Source organism: Canis lupus, chromosome 6, assembly GCF_048164855.1.
Source record: "Canis lupus baileyi chromosome 6, mCanLup2.hap1, whole genome shotgun sequence".
In the NCBI taxonomy this organism is placed as follows: Eukaryota; Metazoa; Chordata; class Mammalia; order Carnivora; family Canidae; genus Canis; species Canis lupus.
The window spans coordinates 25714333-25727542 of NC_132843.1; the positions used below are offsets into that span (position 1 = coordinate 25714333).

Consider the following 13210-nt stretch of genomic DNA (forward strand, 5'->3'; position numbering starts at 1 on the left):
AAGATAGAAATCTACAAAGATAATTTTTAAAGATCTGTACAAATAGTAGACCTAAACAACTAACTGTCCAGTCTACTTTCTTTATATATGTAGTTTTCTTCCTATCAAGAACAATTGGAAAGTCAGGAATTGTCAATAGACCCAAGAATAAGAGATAATGATTTTCTTTTTTCCCTTTACAGCTGAATAAAGTAACTCAAAATCCCAGCAAAAATCTTCTTATCCAACTGGTGCAGCCACTCTGGAAAACTGTGTGGAGGTTCCTCAAAGAGTTAAAAATAGACCTGCCCTACGACCCAGCAATAGCACTGCTGGGGATTTACCCCAAAGATACAGATGCAATGAAACGCTGGGACACCTGCACCCCGATGTTTATAGCAGCAATGTCCACAATAGCCAAGCTGTGGAAGGAGCCTCGGTGTCCATCGAAAGATGAATGGATAAAGAAGCTGTGGTTTATGTATACAATGGAATATTACTCAGCCATTAGAAATGACAAATACCCACCATTTGCTTCAACGTGGATGGAACTAGAGGGTATTATGCTGAGTGAAATGAGTCAATCGGAGAAGGACAAACATTATATGTTCTCATTCATTTGGGGAATATAAATAATAGTGAAAGAGAATATAAGGGAAGGGAGAAGAAATGTGTGGGAAATATCAGAAAGGGAGACAGAACATAAAGACTCCTAACTCCAGGAAATGAACTAGGGGTGGTGGAAGGGGAGGAGGGCAGGGGGTGGGGGTGACTGGGTGACGGACACTGAAGTGGGCACTTGACGGGATGAGCACTGGGTGTTATTCTATATGTTGGCAAATTGAACACCAATAAAAAATAAATTTATATAAAAAAAATCTTCTTACCCAGCAAAATCACTTTGATAAAACTGTCCTTTTATAGAAATTGTTTTTTAATTACAAGTTTGTCTTTTAGGAAAATTAAAACATCCAAATTACTCTTTTGATTATTTTTAAATGCTTAATTATTATAGCTCAAGAAAGCAAAGCTAGGAAACATCACAGAAACCAAAACTACACTGACACAACACGTTTTGTATTCAGGGAGCAAAACGTGGGCAAGCTTGATTTTTATAATTAACATCTGTTTATAAATCAGTCTGTCACCCTACTTTTGAACAAAGTACTTGAATCCAAAAATAATGAAAGTGGATAATAGAACCTGAGAATACAGAAAAAGTCCCTGTAGAAACATTAAAAACTGGCACAAGAGAATAAGATGGTTGTTTTAATACATTCTGACTCTGACTCAGGTTTTTGTTGTTTTATTTGTTCAGTTTGAAAGGCTTACCATCTTGCTGGCCATGAAGAGCCTGAGGACTTTGCATTCTTTCCTCAAGATTGGAGCTAAGATCAGAGTTCACAGCTGACATCCGTGTTGAATCGCTCATATCAAATTCATCACTTTCTATTGAACTTTCATCCTGAAAATGGTTTTAAAATATCATCAAGCATCATAAAATATAACATTCAAATAGTGACCATTTTATCTACAGGGTCAATTAGAGTTTAGCAAGTAAGTAAGCTTTTACAGAACTCAGTAACACATGTTACATATTTATAGATCCTTGAAATAACAAATAATGTAATAATTTCTCCCTTTAAGGAATTTCAAAACTTGTGAAAAATCAATGTATCTATGTACAGGCAGATTTAAAAGGTAAAATAATATGTTTAGGACGGATATAGTTGGGGAATTATCCAAAATAATGAAAAATATATTTTTTTAATTAGTAAAAAAAACTTCCTAGAAAGAATCAAATCACAAAATATAACATATGGAGAAATATGTGTTTTGAGTCTAAAAATAAATGACCTAATAAAATATTATAAGAAAAAAAATCTTCGGATGCAATATGAAAACCTTAACCAAAAAATTGTCGTTGACAAGCAGAATGGATTCTAATAATTGACAAGCTTACATGGCTATATTGAAAATCCACATTTACTGAGAGCAAGTTTTATCACATCCCTTCTTTCCTTACAAGTGAATATACACCATAACACAAAAAGAAGTTCTAAGTAGAAATGTGCAAGATCCATTTGCCAAAAGCCAGTTCACTGAGTGGTGAAATTACCCAAAGGCCTGTTTTCCAAAAGCCCAATTCATCAAAGCCTGTCAAAAACTAACTTAATCCAAATCCTAAAATATTTTGCTGTAGCCATTTCACTGAAGCAAACTCCTGTAGGAGAACTGATTTTCAGCCAGTCGTACACTTATGTAGGCAGAACGGCCTGAAAACTGCTGTGACATACATATTGCAAGTATTTAATCAAAATCACCAGGTTTGACTTTAGTTTGTAAATGTCTGATCTGAAGGTTTAGCATTAATATAATAATTAGCAGTAGCTGTACTTGTAGTGCTATTTCGGTTCCAGGTAATTATTCTTTATATTTGTTCATTCCCCTCAACTTTATCACCACCTGTCCCAGGATTCATTGAATTTTACAGATTGAGAAATTGAGGCACAGAGCAGTTAAAGAATGTATCCCAGTATTATATACACCAGAACGGGGATTTATATGAAGTAACTCAGACTTGAGAAAATAGCTTCTTTGAATAGGAAGAGTTACCTTGGCTTCATAAATGACATCTTGGTATCAGCAAAGAAGTTGCTATGGTTAGGGGACAGGAACATTCTAGTAGACTAACAAATTGGCATTCTGATCCATAGGTCAGGTCAAGGTGATTTTGGTGTCCTTCCTTTACAAAAGGTCTGATCATGTCTGGGTCTACTGAGTAGCACTAGCTCTTCATTAATTCAGCAAGGAAATGCCACCCTGCGAGGCCTCTGGGCAATCAGCCACATAGACTTCTCCCGGCGGCATGCCCTCTCTCTCGGTACATTATGTTTTCTCCAATTCTAAATTCTAAGAAAATCCAAAGCATCTGAAATAAATATATATGTTAAAAAGAGAAAAAAATAACAATTCAATGTGCACATCAACATTATCAGTGTGTACCATATACATATACATACATATATATGCACACGTAAGTAAGTGACATAGATATTTATTATATATACTATATATAGTGTCTACGATATGGTAGTATTTTAGAGCACATTCTTTAGAGCCAGACTGACTGATTTAGATCGAGGCTCTGTCACTTAGATGTGTTACCTTACATAGGCTACCTAACTTTTCTGTGCCTCAATTTCTTCATCTATAAAATGGAAATAATAGCATTAATCTCATAGGGCTATATAAAGATTAAGGAAATATAATAATATTTAAAGTAGTTAGAACAATGTCAGATATATAATAAAAGCAAAGCTGTTTAATATTTTTATGTAGAACATACAGGAAATTCTGCAGTATATAATAGGACTCATACTAATTATATTTTATGAACATTTACAAAAGTAAATGTATTTATAATGGTAAAGGTGACCAACATGTGTTTGTAAAGTAGCTGTGTATTCTATATAAACATGGTCTTTAGAATCAGCATTTATTATATATACTACAAATAGCTAACAATATGTAATCCAGTAAAATATCATTTCCAATATATACCACCTGATATATATTATGTGTGCATGTGAATGCAGGTGTGTATGTAAAATGTATGTGTATGTGAGAATGTATGTGTGTTTAAAGAAAAACTAGACACAAAGAGATCACAATCTCTGATCGATAGAATGATTATAGAAACTGCTATAGCACATTATGAATAATCAAACACTCTTATCAGCACACTTTGTAAGAAATGTGGACAATAAATTAACTGGTTATATAACCAAATGTACCTGTTATGTATTTTATTTTTTAAGATTCACCATTCTATTTATCATCATAAGTGGCTTAAAGATTGTGACTATCTTATTTTCCTCCATGACTTCCTATGAAATATAATTCAGTTTTCATAATTCTACTCCTTATTAGAATATAAATTATCCAAAACCTTTAATGAAACTAAGTGCATGCATTCATTCTGTAAGTTATATTCCAATTATTAAATGATTAGATTACTATCTTTTAATAAGAGGTGGCAAAAGTATATAAAGTATAATATTGTGGTTTTTTATTATCATCTTAGAAACAATGCTAATCACTCTGGAAAGAAATTACTGAAGATTTCTAAGAGTGAAGAATCATAAAACTTGATTGATATATTAAGTATTTTATTTTATTCATAATCATCTGCTGGCGACTCATCTAAATTTTTCCCTCTGTGAGTATTTTATTCTGTATGACAACCAGAAAGAGAGTCTTCACATCTTACAATGTGACCTTATTCCTTATGTTACTAAAATATTATCATAATGAAAGCCCTGGCCAACTATCATAGCATTTGCGTTCCTAACACTTAATTTTTAAAAATTAGAATAAATATTTTACTGTAATAAATAATTTTATCCCTAGTCTTTTTCCTTTTAAGACAGTTGCTTGAAATTCTGATCCCGGATCAATACCATATTTTATTTCAGTTTTCAATTCCAGATTTTACTTCAAAAGAGTCTGTACCATGTGACTCTTAATTTCTATTGCTATTGCCTTAATCTCATTTTCCCATTTTCTGAACAATTAATAATAGTCTCCTAGTTTTCTACCCACCTCCAATCTCTTCCCCACCAGTCCTATTTATCGACTACTGCTAAATTAATCTTTCTACTTCAGAGAGTGCCTCTTCTCTGCTTATAAATTTGCAGCTATATTCAAGTCAATCCAAATCTACCAAGTAATGTGTAAGCTGCTCAATCAAACATAAAGGGTTTTCCATAACACTGCTTGAAAACCACTCTCACCAATCTCATCTTTGTTCTGTTTTTCATTTGCCTTATGCTCAAATCAACTCAAAGCCTATATTATTAGCCTTTCTATGAAATGCACCACCTCAGACTTTAGTGTGCGTGAGTGTAGTTATTGTTAAAAGTTCAGATCACCAGGTGTCACACACTACATCTAGAATCAGAATCTTGGGGTCGAGGTCTTGCAACATGCAGTTCAATAAGCTCCATGGATGTCACTAATGCTAGTTTTTAGCCAGTAATGTTCAGAAAAACATTCTGTGCTGTTGGAAATGCTCTATAATATCCCCTATTCAGCAGATAACTACCAGCTATGCTTGGCTATTGAGCTCTTGAAACATGGGTAGTGCAACTGAAAATCTAAAAATTTAATTTTAGTTAATTTTAATTAATTTTCGATTAAAGTTAAATATCCACATGGGGCTGGTGGCTACCATATTGGACACTGAAGATCTGACAATTCTTCATTGTTGGATCGTGAAAATATTTTCAATTATTCACAATTATCAATGTAATAAACATCCTAATACATAATTTGCTTCATTCATCACATCCCTTAATACAAATTTCTAGTCAAAGCATATGAGTAACTTTTAAAAGTTTTTAATGATTATTGCCGAGCTCTCTCCCAGTAAATTTATCCTGGTTTAAACTCTGTCGACAGTTTATAAGAAGGTCAACTGATCTTACATTGGATAAAGTATTTTGTAATCCTAAAGAGATCCCCATTCCGTCTTTATTTCTCTAGTAGCATTTAGCATCTTCTCATATATACATACCTTCATTACTTACTGCCTTTATCCCCCCCACCCCTGACTAGAGGTTAAACTTTATAGGCAATATTTTTGTCAATTTACTCACTGTTTATCTCTATTGTCTACAAGAAGGCCAATCACATAGAAGGTACTCAGTAAATATTGGTTGAACTAATTGAATTCACACATTAAAATTTAAATATACCTGAGCACAAAGAACTATCTCACTTGAATTCCTTTTCAGTATGATTTACTTAACCACTTTCCTATCTTTCAATAATCACAACTTCTAGAATCTTGCAAATAATCTAGTCGCTTATCTGAATATTTTTAAGGCTGTGTATATCCAATTGGTATCTTCAAAATGTAAGGCTGAAAGTTATTTTCCTAATCCAGTTATAAATTAAAAGGATCCACTTCCTTTGTATGAAATACTTATGATTCTTTAGAAGCCAGAAAGATTCAGCATATGTGGGCTGTACTGTTGGCACAAAGTTGATCTTCTTACTTTTTAGCCTAGAAATAAATGTACCAACATCTAAGTGAGCTTCCTACAAATAATTTGACAGCTCTAACTAGTTTATGAGGTTTTAAATTTTTTCCAATTATATAATAAATGATGGGAATAATTTTTCCATTCTCTGGGATGGATAGACATTAATATTTTTTAGTTGTCTCTCATGTCTTTAACCCAAAGATTTTATTACTATTTATTTAATCATTTATATGTAGCCATCTGGTAATATGAAATCCAAACTGCCACTATACAAATACAGATCTTCTCATGGAATATATCCTTAATAGTTTTTTAAGATAAAATGATTTTATAAATGTAGTTTTAAGATTAAACCTGCTTAAATAAAGAGGAAAACAAAAAGATGAGTTTTATCAAATAAAGCTCAAAAAAGTAATATTGAAAGAATTTTATAATGCTTCACCAAATAATGCTTTATTTGAAAAATATTTAACCACATTTCCTGTTCTTGAGAAATTTCAAGAAGGAGTATACGTATTAGCTTGAGAAACTATTCCTATTATTGATAATCTGAATGTGTCCATTGATTAATGTCTACTAACTAGTTAACAAGGACTTTCTAAAGCCCCTATTGTTATAGGTTTTTGGGGGAATACATATAACTTGGTCCTTGCTTTTGGGATACTTCCACCAAATTGAACAGCTGATTAGTATCCTAGAGAATATTCAACAAATGTGCATTTGTGTCTAATACATGCCAGTAAGCACATTTCTAGGTACTTATTGTACAAATTAAACAGAATGGTTTGAAACATCAAAATACTTCTGATTAGGAAGAATCACCACAACTTATCTCTAGAAAATGCAGAGAAGTAGACAAACTAATATATAGAATAATGAAAAAGAATATTAAAACGTATGAAAGATTTAGATGGTGGAACAATGATTATACTTGAAATACTATTAAGTGACTTTTTTTTTTAACTTCCAGGCAAAATAGCCTTAGTCCTAAAGGCTTGGACACTTTCCTTGGATTTGGGACACTTTCCCCTGAACTTTCTAGCACTTTCCCAAGGCCAGCTTGATGGCAGTCCATTAAGGAAAATGAGTCTTTCTTGGGAATGAACACATTCCCACACAGCATTAAGGTAGGTGTGTTGAGACAGGGACTCTATCAAGGACTAGAAGTTTCTGCCCGTTTCTCCATCTGTGCAATCCTAGTGACATTCTTTTCATTAAAAAATAAATTACCATCTTCAAAATGCCGTCATGCTTAATACAATAGTCATGGTTATCAAACTCTATTCTGACTTGGAAGTAGATATTTCCATTTTACCTCATCTTGCTGTGAGTTTAGCAGCTGCAGTTTCATGTGCTTCATATAGGCCATGGTAATTGGCATGTTGTAGTCAATCATGCTGGTCACCAAAGTGGGAGGTTTTCCATTATCTGTAATAAAACATTTTTAATGGGTATGAAAGTAATTCCGCATTCTACCTGTAATTTCAGAATGATCCAATTTGTTCAAATTGAAATAGGATTCTAGATACCAGGTCTTTAGGAGATTGGTAGCATTATGGATGGATTGCAGAAAAAATAACTATACAAAAGTGTATGGGACAAATAAACACTACAGATAAATTAGTTATTTCTAATGACAGGGAAGCTTTTTGATACCCCAGCAACAATGGTGGGTGAAAATCATATAGTGATTAAGCACAATTATTTGTATTTTTGTATTTTTTTCTCCTTTGCTGCATACCTACTTTAGCTATGTGCTAGTTGAGTGAAAAAGAAAATTTGTATGTTTTTTTCATTTTTCTTTTTTTTGTCTATTCATTCCCCAACACATGGGAATGAACTAGCCTAAAAGTACCTTTGAGACTAATTTAAACTCTGAGAGAAATTGATAGATTAGAAAAACCATCTAAATAATTTTTAATGAGAGCTAAGGACAAATTGTAACGACGTAAACATTTTAAGTGAAGGAGCTCCACGCTACTCATCACTTTCAGAAATAAGGAATTGGTAGATTTAAAAGGACACCAATGGAACATCCATTTCCTTGCTAAGTACATTTAAAATACTATGGAATACACACAATATGTGAAAATTAAAACATTATCATAGGAAAAAAGTTAGTTGCCACAGTCAAAACTGCCTTTCTTCTGAAAATGGGCACAGAATCATTCTGTAAGTAGATACTCAATATTCACTGCCTCCTACTCAAATAAATGAGATGATCTGACTTGTTGAACTGTTTCAGTCTACCACATTTTTATAAAAATGTGGGATATGAATTGACATTATGAATAAAATTACTTTAAATCTCACTATTTGACACTGTGGCTACCTTTGTGATCTGTTCCATCTGGGTTTAAATGCATTCTTTTCTGGCACTCTGAGCAGCTCATTAGAAACCGTGTCACCGCTTCTCTTGGTAGGAAGGCATAGCTCTCTGAAATCTGAAATGATTCACAAAATAGAGGTGTTATTATATAAGCTGACTGAGCATGAGTCAACAGAAATGATCATTGTATTTCCAAATAAGACGCATTATTCCATAATGGCAGGAAGCACAATGAAAGCATGCACTGCATACCATGCATCATTTCAAGAAATATCTATCCAACTTGATTGCATGTCTCTTAATAATAGCTAATAATGTGATGTGGCGAAAAAGAATCAACCACATCTGGATGGATATCTGTTTATATTTCTGCATTTCTTTTAGGAAAAGTAATCATAATGTGCAGATATTCTAGTGAATTTTCCTTGTTAAAAATTGTCAACGTTGTTTTTAAAAGTACTGCTAGCACCATCATAGTTTTATCCAATTTTACATATATTTTTAAAAATTTAGCCCCAACTATTAACAATAAACTTTGGATTTTGCATTAATGAGCATTTCTTCATTATGGCTTTTCAAAACACTTTAATTGAAAATAATAGATAATTCTAAGAGAAATTATGTATATATTTACTGCAGTGAATCATCCCTTCCACAGAAAATGACACACCTGGAAATGCATTTTGGCCACTTATTCCATGTATTATCTTATGTCAGTATTTCATAATTTATGTCTACAATAGCTCACGCTGTCAGAGTAAGCTTTCCCCATACCCTATACAGAGCTTCTATTTTCAGAACCATGATCTAGAATCATATTAGAAATAAATACTTCTGTCAGAAAATTTTTAAATATTAACTTTTCAAAAACCAGAGTATTTCTCTTATCAAAGCAAGTAACTTCAGAAGTGAAGCTGATATATTGCTAAATATCTCTAAATAAAAGCAGACACTGACTGATACAGTGCTATTAAGGAGTGTGATACAGGGCATTAGTCTTCCACCATAGCACTAATGCTGGTACATAAAACATGAGATACAGAAGAAGAAATGAGTTGCAAATTAGTCGTAAATGCTACAGACAGTTGCTCAGATACATGCACCAGCTGTCATGAACACTATTATATTTTAATTGTAGAAAGGAAAGAAAATATGCATCTTATGTATAATTAAGTCCAAGTCTACAACAATTCCATTAATAGTGATGGGATTAATATTTACCTATTCAGGCTGTAGGAAAAAACCAACATTGAAGAAACCCTATGCACTAAAATCCAAAATTGTAAAGCATACTTTGCCTTGAATTTAATAATAAAATCAGTTTGCATCACTTATCCTGGATCAGGGCAAAAAAAGCCATAAAAATACCAAAAAGACAAAAAAAAAAAAAAAAAAAAGAATACCAAAGAGAAAGTGTAAGTCCACAATTAAATCTATTGTGGATGATCCATACACAGGTAATTAAAATTCAACTCCAAAAATAAATAAATAAATAAAAATAAAAATAAAAAAATAAAATTCAACTCCACTAGAGTTTTTAATATAACTATCATTTGTAAATTAAGATGTCCAGTTTTTTAAAATGTGCATTTTTATACTATACAAAGAATCGTGAGAGAAAAGTAAAGAGAACAATTTAAAAGTGTTTCATTAAACTATTTAATATTAGTTTTCAAATAAGGAAATATATACACAATTTAAAATCTCACTCTCTCTTGTTATTTCCCTAACTACACACACACACACACACACACACACGAATTTGATTCCTATTTATCTATTTTACTGAGGGAATTCACACCTCTGCCTGATTTGTTTATCTGATTAGAGATCTTTTTTTTTTTCTGACTCTCTGAAAACCTATATTAAAATAATTTGAAGTTAAAAAAAAAATCCATGATGCATGCCTGGTCCCTGATATTTTAACTCACATGGAGTCATGGCTCATTGGAACTCTGTGCCTGACCATAAATTCCTCAACAAATAGCTTTTGAGAAGAACGTTCTATTGATTTTCATAGAGGATTTCTATTACATCTTTCTCTACTTATATAAAAGAGAAATCTTCCATTGAAAAATGATGGGCAAATGGTGGACTTGAAGACACCCTGCATATGCTTCCAGTGTCCTGATGCTCTCCACAATCTGCCTTCTTCCCAATGCTAATAAGGCACTTGTGTAGGAATCCCTTCTAGACAGATTTAAGACTAATCTCAACCATATTACTTGTCCTAGCATTACTTTGCTCCAAATCCATGTTTCAATAATCATTATTAATCATATTAAATTTATTTTATAGTTTAACTCCGAAAAACAGAGTACATGTAATGGTCACAAAGATGTTTGTGTTCATATGTACATGTGTACATGAAAAATATATAAATTCCCATTTTATATCTTAGGAAAAAAATAGCAAGTATTTTATCACATTATTCTCTGTGATGTTATTCTGACACAGCACTTGGTATGTCACTACATGTTAAAAAGTGGATAAAAGCACTTCCTAAGGGGTACTTTTCTTGGTGTTCAGAATCCATTCTATGGGGAGGCTTGCCAAGGCATCTTATTCTCCTTGAATCCTTTCTTCCTCACCTCATGCTTACTAGGCCCACAGACCACGGAGTCTTCTTATGCACAAGGACACAAGATCCCAGACATATCTCACACTCATTTATGAAATAATATTTCTCTTGCTATGGAGGTGAAGATGGAAAATAATTTCTTTTTCTTTATCTAGAATTTTTCCTCCCAGCCTTCTTTGACATTAAGAATCCTAAGCAACCTTCATTGATAAAGTTCTTAGAATATTTTGCAAAATGAAGAAATATTTTTCAAAAGTTCTTAAATTATGGTACATTTGAATAAATACATTTCATAATTAAAGCCCTGTCTTTTGATCCTGTTGGTATCCTCTGGTAACCCCATTTAGAGATAACACTGAAAGCCTACATGTGAAGCTTCTTTAGAAATTGAGGCAGGGGCTTAATGCCCTTATGGTTCCTTCTCTAGTGAAAGCTCCTGTTTCTATTTACTAGGAGTGAACATTTGAAATGCTGAATCAACTTTAAATAGATATTCATAAATGGTGAGAAAATTCAGGGATGTGTTCTAGGCTGTCCATTCATCAAAGTCCTAACATCTTTTATGCAATATGTAAGAGCAGTTGTAAATGAAACCTAGAAGTAAGGGACCAAAATTTTAAAATATTCTGACTTGAAATACCATTCTATCAATACTATAATTAATTATATAAAATGCTCTAATCATTCATAAGTGTCTATTTCCTTGACTCACTCTTCAAATCTAATCACTTATTTGTTTCTAGGATAGAAACTGAGCTTTGAATATAGAGTACAGAACATTTTCTAGAATGCTGGATGAGATTAATACTTTACTTGAAAATGTATTCTTAGAAATATCTTTATATTTTGGAAGGATAGAGTACTTACTTAGAATTTGCCCATGCAGAAACACTGCATCTTGTTAATAATAATAAGCAAAACAAAACACTAATGGATATTAGTCTTCCTCTCCCTAAACTAAACACTAAAAAGACAACTGCCTTATGACAAGCCACATATATTGCTTTTAATAGAAATTAACATCTAAAGGAAGGACCAGAACCTAGCCATATTGAAATTTATAAACTAATAACCAAACGCCATTTATCAGGAGGTACCTCTTTCATAGAAATGCTTTTTTTCCTGTAAATCCACACCTGTTTTCTTAGATTTATATAATGCTTTATATTTTTCATTGACTTTTTGTATCCATTCTTTTAGATAGTAGCTAAACAGATTTTACAGTAATTTTCTGAGAAGTGGATCAAGTGGTATAAAGAGATGAAATGAACTGCCATGGTTACATGACAGAGGATAAAACAGAGTTGGAAGTGTGGATCTCCCAAATCCTGGCCTATTTCTACAAAGTAAATGAATGGACCATGTGGGCTTATCCAATGGACAAATGTGTAGGGTCCAAGGAAAGCAGAAATCTCAAAATAGATTTTTAAAAATGGTCTATTTCAATAACACCTGAAGCATCAAAGCATCCTCTCAAGACAAAGTCAGCACATGTAAAACTTCCTTAAACGTAAGTTATGTCTGAGTATTTATTGTTACTTTTAACTCTATGGTTGGGGGGTGGGGATGTTGTGGCACAACAGATTTTTTTTCATGACTTACCACTTCTAAGGACCTTAAGTTCTCTGTTTTTGGACATCATTAATACTGTTATCAGTGAAAACATTACATTCTAAGTCCATTAAAATTGGAGTGCAATAATGTAGAATATCATGAATCAAATTATTAATACAAGTAGAAATGACCTCTCCTATCAAAAAATATGGTGATACTCTACATAAAAATAATTGAACTGCAGCATCTTTTGATAGATTAAACAATAAAATTGGCCTCTATTGCAAAGATAGCATGGCATTAATAATCTAATGATAAACAGATCCATCCAAATAAGGCCAGATGATCAAGTCCCATAAGAGGCACTGCTATTAATCTTCCACTTGTGGGTTAAAACAACAACAAACTACTAGGGACACATTTCTGAAAAGTTTACTGACAAATAGTATTATGGAAAAGAGGCTGGGCATGTCCCTGCCATTCTGAAAAAAGAAGAAACAATAATTTTTCAAAACCTTACAACCATAAAGCCAGATTCTGGCTTCCTCTAGACATAGTTCTGTTAAGGTAAAAATATCAGTGATCCAAAAGAACTGAAATAAAAGAGCGATTGTAGTTAAATTGGTTTGCAAATCTTATCTTGTAAATTCAGTAATATATAATTCCTAAAATTTTCTTATATTTATTTTTGAATAGTAGAGCTTTATCTTCAGAAGT

At 32.5% G+C, this 13210-nt stretch overlaps 1 protein-coding gene across 13 annotated transcripts in view; it reads right to left on the bottom strand.

Moving 5' to 3' along the window:
* Positions 1 to 13210, bottom strand: part of NOL4 (nucleolar protein 4) — a 521978-nt gene that overhangs the window by 262122 nt on the left and 246646 nt on the right. For 12 of the 13 annotated variants that reach the window (XM_072829191.1, XM_072829192.1, XM_072829188.1 and 9 more), the window contains 3 exons: positions 8362 to 8473; positions 7345 to 7457; positions 1312 to 1444 (listed from right to left, as the gene is read on the bottom strand). In XM_072829191.1, the coding sequence (XP_072685292.1) occupies positions 1312 to 1444; positions 7345 to 7457; positions 8362 to 8473 (358 nt within the window). Of the gene's footprint in view, positions 1 to 1311; positions 1445 to 2595; positions 2775 to 7344; positions 7458 to 8361; positions 8474 to 13210 lie in introns of those variants that run through there. The other variant, XM_072829201.1, reaches the window with a different exon arrangement.